We start from the raw sequence: 18655 nt of genomic DNA, 5'->3' as shown, positions 1-18655 counted from the left end.
CCTCATTCCATAGTTCATCAGGCACTCTATCTATCAGATCTAGGCCCTTAAATCTATTTCTCACTCCCACTGTATAATCATAAGGGATTTGATTTAGGTCATGCCTGAATGGTCTAGTGGTTTTCCCTACTTTCTTCAATTTAAGTCTGAATTTGGCAATAAGGAGTTCATGGTCTGAGCCACAGTCAGCTCCTGGTCTTGTTTTTGCTGACTGTATAGAGCTTCTCCATCTTTGGCTGCAAAGAATATAATCAGTCTGATTTCGGTGTTGACCATCTGGTGATGTCCATGTGTAGAGTCTTCTCTTGTGTTGTTGGAAGAGGGTGTTGTTATGACCAGTGCATTTTCTTGGCAAAACTCTATTAGCCTTTGCCCTGCTTCATTCCGTATTCCAAGGCCAAAACTGCCTGTTACTCCAGGTGTTTCTTGACTTCCTACTTTTGCATTCCAGTCCCCTATAATGAAAAGGACATCTTTTTTGGGTGTTAGTTCTAAAAGGTCTTGTAGGTCTTCATAGAACCGTTCAACTTCAGCTTCTTCAACGTTACTAGTTGGGGCATAGACTTGGATTACTCTGATATTGAATGGTTTGCCCTGGAAACGAACAGAGATCATTCTGTCATTTTTGAGATTGCATCCAAGTACTGCATTTTGGACTCTTTTGTTCACCATGATGGCTACTCCATTTCTTCTGAGGGATTCCTGCCCGCGGTAGTAGGTATAACGGTCATCTGAGTTAAATTCACCCATTCCAGTCCATTTTAGTTCGCTGATTCCTAGAATGTCAACGTTCACTCTTGCCATCTCTTGTTTGACCACTCCCAATTTGCCTTGATTCATGGACCTGACATTCCAGGTTCCTATGCAATATTTCTCTTTACAGCATCGGACCTTGCTTCTATCACCAGTCACATCCACAGCTGGGTATTCTTTTTGCTTTGGCTCTATCCCTTCATTCTTTCTGGAGGTATTTCTCCACTGATCTCCAGTAGCATATTGGGCGCCTACTGACCTGGGGAATTTCTCTTTCAATATCCTATCATTTTGCCTTTTCATACTGTTCATGGGGTTCTCAAGGCAAGAATACTGAAGTGGTTTGCCATTCCCTTCTCCGGTGGACCACATTCTGTCAGATGAAATATTGACCTGAGGCCAGACTATGGTGGAGGTAATGATCATTACCTCCACCATAGTCTGGCCTCAGGTCAAATAACAGGGAGGGAGCACAGCCCCGCCCATCAACAGAAAATTGGATTAAAGATTTACTGAGCATGGCCCCACCCATCAGAACAAGACCCAGTTTCCCCCTCAGTCAGTCTCTCCCATCAGGAAGCTTCCATAAGCCTCTTATCCTCCTCCATCAAAGGGTACACAGAATGAAAACCACAATCACAGAAGACCAACCAAGTGTTTGTGTTTGATCACAAACAACCATGTGATCAAGGCTGATCACATGAACCACAGCCTTGTCTAACTCAATGAAACTATGAGCCATGCCATGTAGGGCCACCCAAGACAGCTGGTCATGGTGAAGAGTTCTGACAAAACGTGGTCCACTAGAGAAGGGAACAGCAAACCACTTCAGTACTCTTGGCTTGAGAACTCTATGAACGGTATGAAAGGGCAAAAAGATAGGACACTGAAAGATCAACTCCCCAGATCGGTAGGTGCCCAATATGCTACTGGAGATCAGTGGAGAAATAACTCCAGAAAGAATGAAGAGACAGAGCCAAAACAAAAACACCACCAGTCATAGATGTGACTGGTGATGGAAGTAAAGTCCGATGCTGTGAAGAGCAATATTTCATCAGTTCAGTTCCATTCAGTCTCTTAGTTGTGTCCGACTCTTTGTGACCCCACAGACTGCAGCACGCCGGGCTTCCCTGTCCATTGCCAACTCCCGGAGCTTGCTCAAACTCATGTCCATCATGTTGGTGATGCCATCCAACCATTTCATCCTCTGTCATCCCCTTCTCCTCCCACCTTCAGTTTTTCCCAGCATCAGGGTCTTTTCCAATGAGTCCGTTCTTCGCATCAGGTGGCCAAAGTATTGGAGTTTCAGCTTCAGCATCAGTCCTTCCAATGAATATTCAGGACTGATCTCCTTTAGAATGGACTGGTTGGATCTCCTTGCAGTCCAAGGGACTCTCAAGAGTCTTCTCCAACACCACAGTTCAAAAGCATCAGTTCTTCAGCACTCAGCTTTCTTTATAGTCCAACTCTCACATCCATACATGACTACTGGAAAACCCATAGCTTTGACTAGACAGACCTTTGTTGGCAAAGTAATGACTCTGCTTTTTAATATGCTGTCTAGGTTGGTCATAACTTTTCTTCCAAGGAGCAAGCATCTTAATTTCATGGCTGCAATCACCATCTGCAGTGATTTTGGAGCCCCAAAAAATAAAGCGTGACACTGTTTCCACTGTTTCCCCATCTATTTCCCATGAAGTAATGGGACGGGATGCCATGATCTTCGTTTTCTGAATGTTGAGCTTTAAGCCAACTTTTTCACTCTCCACTTTCACTTTCATCAAGAGGCTTTTTAGTTCCTCTTCACTTTCTGCCATAAGGGTGGTGTCATCTGCATATCTGAGGTTATTGATATTTCTCCCGCCAATATTGATTCCAGCTTGTGCTTCTTCCAGTCCAGCGTTTCTCATGATGTACTCTGCACATAAGTTAAATAAGCAGGGTGACAATATACAGCCTTGACGTACTCCTTTTCCTATTTGGAACCAGTCTGTTGTTCCATGTCCAGTTCGAACTGTTGCTTCCTAACCTGCATACAGATTTCTCAAGAGGCAGGTGGGGTGGTCTGGTATTCCCATCTCTTTCAGAATTGTCCACAGTTTATTGTGATCCACACAGTGAAAGGCTTTGGCATAGTCAAGAAAGCAGAAATAGATGTTTTTCTGGAACTCTCTTGCTTTTTCCATGATCCAGCGGATGTTAGCAATTTGATCTCTGGTTCCTCTGCCTTTTCTAAAACCAGCTTGAACTTAGGAAGTTCACGGTTCACGTATTGCTGAAGCCTGGCTTGGAGAATTTTGAGCATTACTCTCCTAGCATGTGAGATGAGTGCAATTGTGCAGTAGTTTGAGCATTCTTTAGTATTGCCTTTCTTGGATTGGAATGAAAACTGACCTTTTCTAGGCCTGTGGCCATTGCTGAGTTTTCCAAATTTGCTGGCATATTGAGTGCAGCACTTTCACAGCATCATCTTTCAGGATTTGAAATAGCTCAACTGGAATTCCATCACCTCCACTAGCTTTGTTCGTAGTGATGCTTTCTAAGGCCCACTTGACTTCGCATTCCAGGATGTCTGGCTCTAGGTGAGCGATCACACCATCGTGATTATCTGGGTCATGAAGATCTTTTTTGCAGAGTTCTTCTGTGTGTTCTTGCCACCTCTTCTTAATATCTTCTGCTTCTGTTAGGTCCCTACCATTTCTGTCCTTTATTGAGCCCATTTTTGCATGAAATATCCCCTTGGTATCTTTGATTTTCTTGAAGAGATCTCTAGTCTTTCCCATTCTATTGTTTTCCTCTATCTTTGCACTGAGCACTGAGGAAGGCTTTCTTATGTCTCCTTGCTATTCTTTGGAACTCTGCATTCAAATGGATATATCTTTCCTTTTCTCCTTTGCTTTTCGCTTCTCTTCTTTTCACAGCTATTAGTAAGGCCTCCTCAGACAACCATTTTGCTTTTTTGCATTTCTTTTTCTTGGAGATGGTCTTGATCCCTGCCTCCTGTACAATGTCACGAAACTCTGTCCATAGTTCTTCAGGCACTGTATCAAATCTAATCCCTTGAATCTATTGATGCTTTTGAACTGTGGTGTTGGAGAAGACTCTTGAGAGTCCCTTGGACTGCAAGGAGATCCAACCAGTCCATTCTAAAGGAGATCAGTCCTGAATATTCATTGGAAGGACTGATGCTGAAGCTGAAACTCCAATACTTTGGCCACCTGATGCGAAGAACGGACTCATTGGAAAAGACCCTGATGCTGGGAAAAACTGAAGGTGGGAGGAGAAGGGGATGACAGAGGATGAAATGGTTGGATGGCATCACCAACTTGATGGACATGAGTTTGAGCAAGCTCCGGGAGTTGGTGATGGGCAGGGAAGCCTGGCGTGCTGCAGTCCGTGGGGTCGCAAAGAGTCGGACACGACTAAGGGACTGAACTGAACTGAAGGGAGACCATTATCTTTGCTCCTCTTTCCTAAGACAATCTATAGGACTTATTTCTCTCAGGACCTGGTGTAGAGAAGAGCCATGTGGCTCCTTAGCAAATGGTGGCATTTGTCTTACAGGCACTGAGTACATAAATCCCTTTTTGATTCTGTTGCCCGAGTCGAATTGACAGCTAGGAAGCTCAGACACAAATCCCCCAGGCCCACCTCCTCTGTGTACAGGATCGGGCAACCCACATTCATAGCTTTGCTCCCTCTACATTCCTAGTGATCTCTTTTTTCCTGCATTATCCCTCTGTCCCTATTTCCTCACCAAGGCTTTTTCTTTTTATTTCCTTCTATCTGTGTTCTCTCTATTTCTGTAAGGCTTCTCGCATCCTTTCTGGGATCAAATGGGCATTAATTAAGCAGCCCCTGCATTCTGTGCTGCTTCCCGTAGCTCTGGCAAATGCCACCAGGGTTTTGGGCAAAGCTCCCAAAAGGAGGGTTGAAATGTCTGAGCTTCACAGGACAGACCTGCTGCCATGAGGCTGATGGGCCACCTGGTGCTGTATAAGGGGCTTGGCTCATGTGTCAGGCCCCTGATCACTGTGACCTCCTGAGGTCAACTGCCTAATTTTGTGCCTTTGGACTGAGCACACAGAAGAGCCTCAGGGCAGACCACCCAGGCTGGGTCAGCGCCAGCCCTGTCTTTACCTCTCAGTCAAACATGCCTTTTCCTGAGAAGTGCCTGGGAGCATGGGGTGGGCAAAGCACTGTGCCGGGCATTCTTGGGGCAGCCCCAGGCCTTCCGTTGAGGAACCTGCAAGCTGGTAGAGGAGCCCTGACACCACACTCCAATTCAGAGCAGGGAGGAGAGACAGAAGAATGAGATCTCTGCTACTCGGTTTGGCTTTGGTGGAGGCCACCTGGGAGCTGGGGTAGAGGAGAGACGAGTACAGACAAACAGGGCCTGGGAAGAGCAAGCCAAGCAGAGGGAAAGACAAGGGTGAAGGCCCAGAGGACTGAAAATGCAGTAGGTACCAGGGAGACTGGGTGGTGTTCTTTATCTGGAAGGTGCCGTTTAGAAGATGAGCAAGAAAAAGGGGATCTTGGAATATGAGGTGGGACCCAAGCTGAGTTTGGCCTTGATCCTATAAAGCAGCAGTGAATGAGGAGCATCAAAGGGAGCTCTGAGGTAGGGGCCTAGGTTGGAGGAATACAGCCAGGCTTGCTGTGCAGAACAGTCCTTCTGGCTGCGTGGGGAGAGAGGGTGGGAGGGCCCAGTGGGTCAGCAAGACCGAGAGGAAGGGGTTTGAACTGAGCAGCAGCAGGGGCAAGAGGAGGCCACATGGCACCGTAGATTTGGCCACTAATGAGCCCTGGGTCCTCTTAAGGCCATTCATGATATAGCCCTGCTTACCCCTCCAGCTTCCGTTCTCCTCATTCATGTCATCCAGTTTACATGGATACGTGTGTGTGTGTTTATTTTTCTTTTTAGCATCTTGCTAATCTTACGTATATAGCATATATAGTTCTCCAAACATTCCATTTTGGCCTCTGTTTCAGGGCCTTTGCCCAGGCTGTTCCATCTGCCTAGGACACCTTTTCCCCAGCTTACCCTGGTCTAGCTTACATGGCCAATTCCTACTCATCCTTCAAATCACAGCTCACGTGTCACTTCCTCTGAGGGCAGCAAGTCCTCCCTGGCTGCCATGTACAAACCTCCATTATTACCTATGATACACTGGGTCCCCGTGGCCAGCAAGTCCTCCCTGGCTGCCATGTACAAACCTCCATTATTACCTATGATACACTGGGTCCCCGTGGCTCAGACTCCCCTAATGGCTCACTCATGGGACTCTTGTCTCCTGTAAGGCTGGGCTCAGGCTTGCTCTCTCCAAACCCCCAGTGTCTGGCACAGGGCCTAGTCGCACTGTGGTGCTCAGTCCATATTGAGTGAACAAATAGAAGACTGGATGAGGAGTGAGGGAAGGCCAAGATGCCTGGATGATAATAGTGCTAGTAATTATTACTATTGAGCAAGGGATCTTAGTGTATCATCTCACTTAATCTCATGATGCATCTGAGACAGATACTTTCTTTATCCCCATTTTATAAATAAGCAAACCAAGACTTCAGAAATTGTTATTTGCCCACCCAACTGGTAAGCGCAGAACTGGAATTGGAACCTCGGGCAGGCTGGCTCCAGAGGATGCAGTGTTAACGCACTTAGCTGGGCTGGGCTCAGTAGGGAGGCTGGGCTGTCTGGTAAGGTGTTGGATAAGGAAAGGAGTGGGGTGAGTTCTCTCCAGTTTTTCTGCTTTTTTGTGTTTGCACTCGAAGGAATGAAAAGCAAACAGGTCAGTAGTACTTGTACACCATCTCACCAGGCCCTTCTAAATAGCCACAATTCTAGCCTTTTCACCTGGGCACCTTTCCTAGCACGCCACTGTCCTCATAGAACTGACCACTGTTCTGCTCACACCCTCACCTTGAGAGGAGGTGAGACTCCGTATGTCCTATTCTCAGTTGGCGAACCTCATGTCTCTTCTGTCCCACTTGTCTCTCACAGATGTCATGGCACCCCCAGTACCGGAGCTCCAAGTTCCGCCACGTCTTTGGCAAACCAGCCAGCAAGGAGAACTGCTACGACTCTGTGCCCATCACCCACAGCGTCCAAGACAATCATTTCTGCGCTGTGAACCCCCATTTCATTGCAGTCGTGACTGAGTGTACTGGTGGGGGTGCCTTCCTCGTCATCCCCTTGCACCAGGTAAGGACGCCTGCTAGGCCCAGACCCAAACAGCTCTCTGGAGGCAGCACAGGACAGAGGGAAAGTAGAAAGAGCCTCAGTTTGGATTCCATACATGGGTTCAAGTCCTAGCCCTGATGTGTGACCATGAATAAGTCATTTCACCCCTTTCAGTCTTGGTTTCTTCATTGGAAAAGTATTCCTCTCCTGGGATTTCAGCTTCTTGCAATTGTTTAGGACTCCTATGAGGAGTCTTACATTTAGGACTCCACTGCAAATTCATTCCTGAATAACATTAAATGCATTGCCGGGCTCACGAGACATTGGGGAAGTCTCCAAAGCCAGCTCCTCTCTCCAAGAGAGAACAGGACCTTGAGGCGGAATCTAAGTAGGAGAGCTAAGCAGCAAGTGAACAGGAAGAACAGGCTTGTCTTGTGGCAATCGTTGACAGCAAAAGTTGGGACATATGCAATTGCTGATATTTAACAGACTTTGATTCCCAAAATGGCAGTTTCATATAGATTAATTTTAACAGCAGATCTTTTCAGGATCCTGAGTCTCTGCCTTGAGGCAGCATCTCTGAAGGGACTTGGAGGGCTGGTTTTCGGCAGAAGCAGAAAGTTTCTCCAGAGAAAAGTATCTCAGTGTCAACAGGACTCCCACAGATTAAGATTAGGGAAGTTCATAAGCTGAGAGCTACCAAGCATGTAAGTAAGCATGAGTAAGCATCAGCTGAAAAAACAAACAACAGACTTAGAGCTCTAAAGGACTTTAGAAGTTAAAACCACACATAAAACGGATTCATAGATCACGTTTTCTGATCCCAATGCAGTTGAGTTAGAAATAAATAACGAAAGAGAAATTTTAAACTCTCATTCATTTAGAAGTTTAAAAACACCTTTCTAGGGACTTCCCTGGTGGTCCATTGGTTAAGACTCCATGTTTCCACTTCAGGGGGCACAGGTTCAATCACTGGCCGGGGAACTAAGATTCCACAAGCCGATCAGCCTGGCCAAAAAAAAATAATAATAATAAATAAAAACACCTTTCTAAACAACTTCTAGATCAAAGAAGAAATCAAAATGGAAATTTAAAAATACTTGGACATGAATGAACATGAAATATATCAGTAAAATTATGGGGATGCAGGGAAGTGGTGTTTCAAGGGAAATTTGCAGTACTAATGCTTATATTGGGCTTCCCAGGCAGTTCAGTGGTAAAGAATCTGCCTGCCAATGCAAGAGTCGCAGGAGACATGGGTTTGATCCCTGAGTTGGGAAGTTCCCCAGGAGGAGGAAATGGCAATCCACTCCAGTATTCTTGCCTGGAGAATCCCACGAACAGAGGAGCCTGGCGGGCTTCAGTCCTTGGGGTTGCAAAGAGTCAGACACGACTGGAGTAACTGAGCATGCACACACACAGAATTCAGTACCCATTCATGATCAAAATAAAAATTCTTTGCAAACTAGGAAAAGGGATCTTCACTAACATAGGACACAGAATTTTTTTTTAATTTATGTATTTTCTGCTGTGCTCAGTTGCCGTGCATGGGCTTTTCTCTAGTCACGGTGCTCGGACTTCTCATTGCAGTGGCTTCTCTTGTTGCAGAGCACGGGCTCTAAGGCTCACAGGCTCAATGGTTGTGCTGCATTTGGCTTAGTTGCTCTGCAGCATGTGGGATCTTCCCAGATCAGGGATTGAACCCGTATCTCCTGCTCTGGCAGGTGGATTCTTTACCACTGAGCCACTAGGGAAGTAGCACCACAGCCTCTCCTGTCCCACCCCACCTGGCTCTTGTCTTCTAGGAAACAGAATTTTTTAAACCTTTTGTTTTGAAAGACTCTCAACCCTACAGAAAAGTTGCAAAAATAGTTGAATAAATGATTATCCTTCACCAAGATTCACTGGTTGTTAAGATTCTGCCAAATTTACTTTTTGTCTTTTTTTTAATATCGTTCTCTCTGTATGTGTGTATAAAAAAATTTTATTTCTGGTCAAGTCTAACCCAGGATCATGCATTATATTTAGTTGTCAGTTTACTCATTAGACTAGTCTACTTCATTTCATAATATTGACATTTCAAAGCTGTAAAGCCCAGCTGTTTTGAAGGATGTTGCTAAAATTGAATTTGACCTATTGTTTTCTTGTGATTAGATTCATGTCATACATTTTTGGCAAGAATATTAAATAAGTGATGTTGTATCCTCAGTTCATTATGTCGTATGACCCATGGTCAGGGAACTAACACCCCCCCCCCAAAAAAAAAAGAATATAAAACGTGCTGGCCTGCATAGTAAGACTAGAAAAATAAGTTAAAGGTATAAGGATTGAAAAGGAAGAGATAAAACCATATTGTTTACTGATGTGATTGTCTACATAGAAAACCAGAAGAACATAGAGTCAAATTACTAGGAAAAATAATCAGTGTTTGGAAGGTGTCTGGATGAAAAATCAGAATCCAAGTCAGAATTGCATTTTTACATAACAAGAGTGCTTAGAAAAATGTAAATATTTCCAGTAGAATGAGAAGAGTAGATACCCAGGAATTAATAAGCAACACTGAATAGGAGAAAATTACAGAGCATCATTGACAGGCTAATAATGATGACCTAAGTAAATGGAAATGTATGCCATGTTCATGAATAGTCACTTTTCCCCCCTCCTCCAAATGTCCAGAGCATTCTCCTTTTTATTATATGTTCCATAGCACATTGCTTTCTTAGGATACCATGCTCTGAGTGCTTTGAATCAGAGTCACTTGTGTTCTTCTGGTAGTACTTCTTACTGTACTTGCAATGTGGGAGGAGTTGGGGAGAACCAGTACTTGGCTTACCCATATATCACCCAGTGGGCACACACAGTTGATACTTACAAACTTTCATTGATTGAACAAATCGGTTCTCTGTTTCTATACATTTGCTTTTTAAGAATATCATACAGACGGAACCATACACTATGTAGCCTTTCGGGCTTAACTTTTTTCATTCAGTGAATTCTCTGGAGATCCATCCAGGTTGTTGTATGTATCAATTGCTTATTCTTTTTTATTGCCAAGTAGTATTCTGTAGTCGCGAAGAGTTGGACATGACTGAGCGACTTCACTTTCACTTTTCACTTTCATGCATTGGAGAAGGAAATGGCAACCCACTCCAGTGTTCTTGCCTGGAGAATCCCAGGAACGGGGGAGCCTAGTGGGCTGCCGTCTATGGGGTTGCACAGAGTTGGACACGACTGAAGCGACTTAGCAGCAGCAGTATTCTGTGGTGTGGTTGCACAGTTTGTTGAACCCTTGGCTGTTGAAGGCCATCTGGACTGTTTCCAGTTTGGAGCTGTTAGGAATGAAACTGCTATAAACATTTGTGTACAGGTTTCTGTGTGCACATAAGTAAATTCCATTTTTCTGGGATAAATGCCTAGGAGTGCAATCTCTGGATCATAAAGTAGTTACATGTTCCATTTTATAGGAAACTGCCAAGCTATTTTCACAAATAGTTTTATAGCATAAGTAAAGTATTACATGGAACATAACTTCTAAAAAGTCCTTTGCTGTTTATCTGAAATTCAAATTTTACCAGGTATCCTCTTTTTATTTGTTAAGTCTGGCGTCTCTACTCCCAGGTGATGCTAATGCTGCTGTTTTTCAGCAGCTAGGCTCTATTCTAGTTCTTTATTTTTTTATCATTACAAAAAGAATTTTCAAACACAAAGGTAGGTAAAAACAATATCGTAAACTCTTCACACCCAGATTCAAGAATTTTGAAGACTTTGTCATGCTTGCTTCATCCATCCCTTTTTTTTTTCCTGAAATATTTTAAAGCAAAGCCCAGACTGTCATTTTACCCCCAAAGAGTTCAGTTTGCAATTCTATAAAATAATAACATTTTCTGTTATTGACATAACAGGATGTGACATAACAAATGTGGTTTTTCTGACATAACCACAATGCCAGGATCACAGCAATTTCCTATTATGTGAAAAAGCCCCTGATTGCCTCATAAATGCCTCTTTGCTCCTGGTTTGTTTGAATCAGCATCAAGAAGGTCCACACATTGCATCTGGTTGACATTTTCTTAAGTAACCACATCCAGTGTGACGGAGCAGGAGGGAGAGGCTGAGAGAGGAAAAGGACCCTTGCTGGTCCCATGGTGCCGTGCTTACCTGGGCAGACAGGCCTGCAGGCCCTTTTCCATGTGGTCAGCAGGACCAGAGCTTACACTGCACCTTTATTAGCCCGTTTTATGGGACGTATTGCCCCATTATATGGATAAGGATGCCGAGGCTCAGGGAGCTGACTGTCTGAAGGACCCTGAGCAGGAACGGTGTGGACCCAGACCTGGACATGGTCTTGGGGCCCCACTCTCATTCAGCCGACCTGCACGCCTGAGTTTTGGCTCTGGTTTACATCGCTTCCTTGTCAGTTACCAGGGTTTAAGTCCCATCCAGGCACAGAGAACGTCAGTAAAGGAAGAAAGGAAGGGACAAGCTAGCGAACTCCTTATTTTAGCACAGGATCGGAAGATTCCTGGCTTTACCACCATGTATGGGATTTATTCTCAGAAGGGCCAGGCTGCCCCATGTGGTGTCAGGTGTCCCGAAGGGAGTGACTCCACAGTCCCTTTCTTCCACCCTGTGACCCAGGGTGAACCCATTGCAGGGTGGCGCTGGCAGCCTAGGCAACCAAGGGCTGTGCTCAGGGAACAAAGGCTCAGTGGGGAGGTCTGGGGACACGCCCGCCCTGAGCCTGGGGGACATGCCAGGTTGGGCTTTGGACCCTGGCACCAGGCCTATGGCAGACCCACCTGATCAGATGGGAGGTGGACTTTGCTATGAGGTGTGGAGGTCGGGAAGAATGCCAGTAAGAACAGGCAGAGCTCTGGGGTCAAGCCCTGCAGCACCGCTGGGAGTAGACCAGGCCAGAGGAGGGCATGGGCTTGGGGGGCCAAAGGGACGCATGGTGAACAGGTGCCTGGGAGCAGGGGGAGGGGAGCACTTCACTGCTGTGCTCTTGAAGGCCAGCCAGACCCTGCTTAAGCCTGTGTCATGTCATGTCACTCTTAGGACCCACCCCCTCTCCCATTGCCTGCACACAAAGTCCTGCCTTTCTCACCAGAACTCTTGATCCACATCCCAGCTGACACTGTAAGCCTCAGAGCCCTCCACAGCATACACCTGTTCCCTCCATACTCAGGTTCCCCTTCTAGAAATGTAGAGATGCAGGGTGTGTGCTAGACTGTTTTACTGTTTTTCTTTGGGGGAGAAAGTCTCTTCCAGTTCTAAGAGTCTCTTCAGCCTGGAACAGAGCTGGCCTGGGACCAGGGAGGTGGTGTGGGGTGGAGGTGTCCTTTGGGGTCCAAAGGACAGAGCTGGAACCAGAAGTGGAGAGTAAGGGGAGTGGGGAGGGCCACAGGGAGGCTATACTAAGTTCCGAGTAAGAAGTGTTTGCTCACAGTTTGTAACAAGGTCTGAAAGTGAAATAAGCCACCTAGAAGGGACATGGGCTCCCCACCTCGGGAGGTGACCAAGCTAGGTTATCAGATAGCCTCCACTGTTCACCACTTCCAGCCCTGGGTGTGGGCTTCTACAGTGGACCCTCCCCAGGCTCATCTGTGCATGTGAGAGGAGGACTGATGAATGATGCATTCCCTAAATCTTCCTGGGAACATGATTTGCATTTTAGCAGCACGTGTATTCACAAGATTAGGGAACACTCCTGTCATCTTTTCCCTGCTCAGCTGTTTCCTCTGGGCAGCGCTCTGACTAAGTCTCACCGACTCTAGTTAGGACACATCTCATCTGTCCACTTGTCCATCTCTCCATGTGCATCTCTCTCTATGCAAGGTGACCTGTCCCCTCTTGTCTGGACTTCTCTGCCTTCCTACCCATTAGTCTACCTTTCCTCCTGTTTGCTTTACAATCATTCTGCTTGAAACCTATCTGTGTATGGCCCAGCCTTTCTGACTTGCAATGCTTCCCCTTCATCCTAGTTTGGTCAAAGTCTTTAAGCCCCAATTCAAAGGCATCCTCCTTCAAGAAGCCTTCTTTGATTGACCCCCCAGGGCATTTCTTCTGCCTATGAGCCCTGAGTACAACTATATCTTGCCTCCTCCACAAGTTGGCGGCTCCTGGAGGGCACAGATCATGAGTAATTCATCTTCTGCCGCCACTTGCATGGGACATAAGATCTGGCACATAGTAGGTCCTCACTGAAAGGCCTGCATGATGTGATGATAACTATGGTGTGAGGATAGCAAGAGACAGACCATGAGTGAGAGAAAGCATTCCCAGTTCTCACGGCTCTGCCGTGGTTGGAGTGGCTCTGATTATGAACCCTTGCTATCCCCAGCTTCTGCGTTCTCAATGGGGATTCTTGCACTGCTTCCTGGGGTGGCTGGAGGGAAATTAAATAATTGAGCAGAGCCCATAGCACAGGGCCTCGCACATAAATGACTCCTGAAATTATAGTTCCTAAAGAAAAATACTTGCAAACATGTTCCTTATAGATGTAATAATGTACTTGAGTGCATTCACTGAGGACACCTTGGCCTCACTAAGTACATCCTGGCCCCTGCAAAGTACTGAGCAACAATAAAGCTGGGTAATTGTGATTAGTTCTGATGAACTTACATTAGTGAATTTCCTGAAAGCTCACCATGTACCAGGTAGAGTCTTTTTTTTTTTTTTTTCATTTGGTCATGCCACACAGCTTGTGGGAACTTAGTTTCCCGACCAGGAAACGAACCCTGGCCTTGGCCGTGAAAGCTCTGAGTCCTAACCACTGGACCACCAGGGAATTCCCGAGACAGAGTCTTAAGCACTGTATGTGTATGAACTCATTTAATCCTCACATCCGCCCTGAGATTCTACTACTGTTGCCACTTTGTAGATGAGGAAACTGACCGAGAGGCAGGTTCCCTGTGAGCCCTAAGGTCACGATAGTAACCCCACAGCCTCTCCTGTCCCACCCCACCTGGCTCCTGCCTTCTGGGTCCTACCGTCCCGTCCACCCCATCTGCCCCGGGACAGCCCCTCAGAGACTCGGAGGTGCTGTCTCTCCAGGCTGAGCAGCTCCCTGGCGTCTAGGAGGAGGACAGGTGTGTCTCCTCTGATTTAGAGTCTGTGCTGTGTGCGCTAAGTCACTTCAGTCGTGTCCGACTCTCTGCAACCCTATGGACCATAGCCCTCCAGGGTCCTCTGTCCATGGGGATTCTCTAGGCAAGAATACTAGAGTGGGTTGCCATGCCCTCCTCCAGGGGATCTTCCTAAGGGATCGAACCCACATCTCTTACATCTCCTGCATTAGCAGGCAGGTTCTTTACCCCTAGCACCACCTGGGAAGCCTCCATTTAGAGCCTACACACACACACACACACACACACACACACACACACACGCACGCATGCACATCCATAAATCAGAGTCCTGTCCTTGGCTGACTGCTGGCCTAATGGGCTGAAAGGCAGCAATGGCCTCTGGATTATAAATATCCCTGTCCTGACAGGGCTTTTAGCAGCCTGGTCAATAGCCCATCAGACTGGCTAATGTCTATTAATGTGGGTCCTCCCACAGAAACCCTCTTAGGCACAGGGCCGACCAGCCTCTGGGGACCGCCTGCCATCCTTTGTTCACTGAGAAGGAAGAGAAGCTGTGTGGGGCTGGGGCCTCTGCTCTTGGAGGCCTGGGAGGAGTGCCCACCAGAGCCAGGCCTGGCTCTCAGGTACCTCCGAGTCTGAGGCTCACAGAGCTGGAGTCTGGAGTCTGGAGTCTGAACGGGGCTCCTGGGCACATTGCCTCCAGTCAGCCAAGGCCAGGGACAATCAGCTCCCTCGAGAAACCTTTCTCAGGGCAGAAACTGGGGCTTGGCCTGGGCCAGAGTGCAGAGATCAAGGCCTTGAGAGCACCTGGGTAGGCCACAGCCAAAGACAGTGCTGCTGACTTCTTTGGCCCTTTGGCCCAGGAAATGATCCAAGAGAAGGGAAAGGCTGTGTGCAGGAAGGGGGTCAGGACACTGACTCAGACAGGGCTGGTGCTCCCTCAGACCACAGTGAGTATGCCACAGGCTCGCCCTGGGCTCCAGCCCAACTCTGCCCTTCACCTTCCCCATGACCCTGGGCAAGTTCCTCCTCCAGCCTGGGCGTGGGCGTGGGGGTGGGGGTGGTCAGTGATCCATTAGTAATGCCTGCCACAGGTGCATGCCAGTTGAGCTTTGCTGTGTTTTTTACCATTCCTGATCGCAGAGCCCCTCAGACACTGCAGTTTTATCAGAAATTTTTAGCTAATCCTGCAAGGACCTGATCTTTTCAGAAAGTCTGTAGTCTTGTCTTAAATATCTTTTTTAAAAAAAATTATTTATTTTTAATTGAAGGATAATTGCTTTACAATGTTGTGTTGGTTTCTGCCATAGATCAACATGAATCAGCCATAGGTATACACGTCCCCTCCCTCTTGAACGTCCCTCTTAAATACCTTTTTATTGCAAAATTTTACACAGTTTTTATAGTTTAGAAAAAAAAATTTTAAGATACAGAGGATGATTTTTAAAAAGCCACACCCATTTAGCTCACCATATAGAGATAACCATGAATAACAGTTTGATGCATTTCCTTCCAGTCTTTTTTTCTCAACTTTAGTGTACATGTGTGGGACTTCCCTGGCTGTCCAATGGTTAGGACTCTGTGCTTCCAATGCAGGGGATGTGGGTTCCATCTCTAGTCAGGGAGGAACTAAGATCCCTCATTCCAAGAGGCACAACCAAAAACTTTTATAAAAAAAAAAAATATATATATATATATATACATGTATATATACACATATGTAGATGTATGTGTATGTTGGCAACCCACTCCAGTATTCTTGTCTGGAGAATCCCATGGACAGAGTAGCCTGGCAGGCTACAGTACCTAGGGTCACAAAGAATCGGACACGACGGAAGCAACTTAGCACGCATGCATGTGCGTGTACACACACATGTACATATAATAAAAGCTCTTATTTGAGCACTTACTATAGGAGATCACTGTTGGACTTTTCAGCTACAGTACGTCATTTTACCCTCATCACCCTGCAAGGAAGAGATTATTAGTCATCTTTTAGGACAGTAGAGAATGACGTAGTGGCTGGAAAGATGGTCCCATGGAGACCTGAGCTGGGCCTGTGGGTGCAGAGATCTCTTTGCAGGGCCCTCCCTCCAGGTGCTGCCTTGCTGCTCTCCTCCCTGCCCGGGGGCCCGTTTTCTTCATCCAAGAAGAAGGCTAAACCATCTGAAAGAAATTGATCTTTTGCTCACCTCCTCACACAGCACTATCAAATGACACATCCGAAGCTTTTATTTTCCCTCTCTCTCTCTGAATGTCTGTTGTTGTTTAGTCGCTCAGCAATGTCCACTTCTTTGCAGCCCCATGGACTGCAGCATGCCAGGCTCCCCTCTCTTTTACTATTTCCCAGAGTTTGTTCAGATTAATGTCCATTGCGTTGGTGATGCTATCCAACCATCTCATCCTCTGCCACCTTTCTCCTATTGCCTTCAATCTTTCCCAGCCTCAGGATCTTTTCCAATGTATGTGAAAGTACTTTTTTATTTTCTAAACCCTTTGATGGTAAGTTACCTATATCTTTTCCCTTTATCCTTAAATACTACTATGTTTCCTAAAAATAGGAATTTTTTCTTACATACCCACAGTACATTGTCAAATTCACTCAGTTGAGCTTTATAATACTTTTATCTACCATTCAAGTCCCAATTTGTCAAATAATGTGCTTTATAGAGTTCCCTCTCCTGGAAGGGATCCAGTCTAGGGAGAGATGTCTAAGACTCTTTCCCAAGGAATGAGATCAGAATTGGGCAGAGGATTTCTGAAGGGGAGCCTGGGACCATGGCCTGTTTTCAGAGCTAAGATGCATGAACCAGAGGCTCACGTGTCTGTCTCCTAGTTTGCCAGAGTAATAGGATGTCCTATGTCTGTAGTCACGGCAGCTGCCCTCTCTGTAGCCCTAGGAGGCAAAGCCATAGAGCGTCCCTGGTCTTTGCTTCCTCTCCCTTGGGCATGGTCTCAGGACATCCCACAAGAGTGCAGGGGGCTCTGCAGAGTTGGGCAGGTGAGGGAAGAAGAGCCTGTGGGTGTTCCCTGAGTTCACTCTGTCCTTGAAAATACATTTTTAAATGTCCCCGAGACTATTGTGTGAGGTCAAGTACTGCGTCTCATATTCACCCAGCACTTTGCACTGGGCCTGTCCTCCAGGCTCCTTGTAATAATCTGCCAGATGGGTGGGTGTCAGCCAGTTTTCTTCTCCCCTGTCTCCTTCACTTAGATATAAGGGTGGAGCCTTCCGGTGGGCGGGCTCTAACACCTGAGGCTGGGCAGTGGATGTGGGCGGTGTCTGCGTTGGCAGGCAGAGGGCGTTCTGGGCCCTGTACTGCCAGGGCCATGCAGTGTGATGCGTAAAATCAGTGTGTTGGTCCCTGCCAGCTGCCAGCTTCTGTGCTTGAACTGGTGTAGTTTTCTTATGACCCAAGAGTTCTCCGCTGCAGGGCTGTGAAACTTGTGTGTCCTCCCAGCCCCTAGACAGGAATTCTCGGCAGGAAAGAGGGGAAGGGAGGAAATGCCCTTTCTTTTTTCTTTTTTTGATTCATGTATTTTTGGCTGTGCTGGGTCTGTGTTGCCGCGCAGGCTTTTCTGCGGTGGATGGGGGCTACTCTCTAGCTGCGGTACGCAGGCTCCTCATTGTGGTGGCTTCTCTGGTTGTGGGGCACAGGCTCTAAGGGTGCACAGGCTTTAGTAGTTTGAGCTCCCTGGCCCTAGAGCACCAGCTCAGTAGTTGTCGTGCACGGCCTCAGTTGCTCCATGGCATATGGGATCTTCCCGGATCAGGGATTGAACCTGTGTCTCCTGCATTGGCAGGTGGATTCTTACCACTGTGCCCCAGGAAAAACCCACCCTTTCTTTTTAATTGAAGTATAACTCATATGCTTCCTCTGTGGCTCAGCTGGTAAAGAATCCACCTGCAATCTGGGAGACCTGGTTCGATCCCTGGGTTGGAAAGATCCCCTGGAGAAGGGAAAGGGTACCCACTCCAGTATTCTGGACTAGACAATTCCATGGACTGTATAGCCCATGGGGTCGCAAAGAGCTGGACATGACTGAGCGACTTTCACTTTCATAACTCACATACTGTAAAATTCACCATTTAACTGTATAATTCAGTGGGTTTTAGATATTCACATGCTGTGTAACCATCACCACTAATTTGAAAATAACTTCGTCACCCCCAGAAACCCCATACCCATTAGCAGTCACTCCCCATGCCCTAGGCAACCACTAGTCTGCTTTCAGTCTCTATGGATTAACTATTTTGGATTTTTGTTATTGTTGTCACACCTAGAAGCTTCTGGGATCTTAGTTCCCCAACTTGAGACATGCCCAGGCCCCCAGCAGTGAAAACGCAGAGTCCTGACCACTGGACAGCCAGGGAATTACCGCTATCTTGGACTTCTCACATGTATCAGTCAGGGTTCAGAATTCTAGGTACCAGGGAGTGTGCTTCTTTGCTCAAGCAGCAGAACTACATCTGGTAGATCATCTAAGCAGATCATGCAATATGTGGCTCTTTATGTCTGGTGTCTGTCAGCTAGCATGATGTTTTCAGTGTTCACCCACGTTGTAGCCTGTGCCCGTACTTCCTTCCCTTTTTTGAACGTATTTCATTTTATGAATATACTGGGGCTTCCTG

General features: G+C 46.6%; 1 protein-coding gene across 5 annotated transcripts in view; it reads left to right on the top strand.

Annotated features, from left to right (window-relative positions):
• Window positions 1-18655, top strand: part of CORO2A (coronin 2A) — a 68120-nt gene that overhangs the window by 35874 nt on the left and 13591 nt on the right. For 3 of the 5 annotated variants that reach the window (XM_061425776.1, XM_061425773.1, XM_061425774.1), the window contains exon 2: window positions 6752-6952. In XM_061425776.1, coding sequence (XP_061281760.1) covers window positions 6752-6952 — 201 coding nt within the window. Of the gene's footprint in view, window positions 1-6068; window positions 6344-6751; window positions 6953-6981; window positions 11763-18655 lie in introns of those variants that run through there. The other 2 variants (XM_061425775.1, XM_061425778.1) reach the window with 2 other exon arrangements.

The sequence above is a fragment of the Bos javanicus genome, chromosome 8, assembly GCF_032452875.1.
Source record: "Bos javanicus breed banteng chromosome 8, ARS-OSU_banteng_1.0, whole genome shotgun sequence".
Taxonomy (NCBI): domain Eukaryota; kingdom Metazoa; phylum Chordata; class Mammalia; order Artiodactyla; family Bovidae; genus Bos; species Bos javanicus.
The sequence above is the reverse complement of the archived record's forward strand: the minus strand, read 5'-3'. Positions and strand labels throughout refer to the sequence as shown.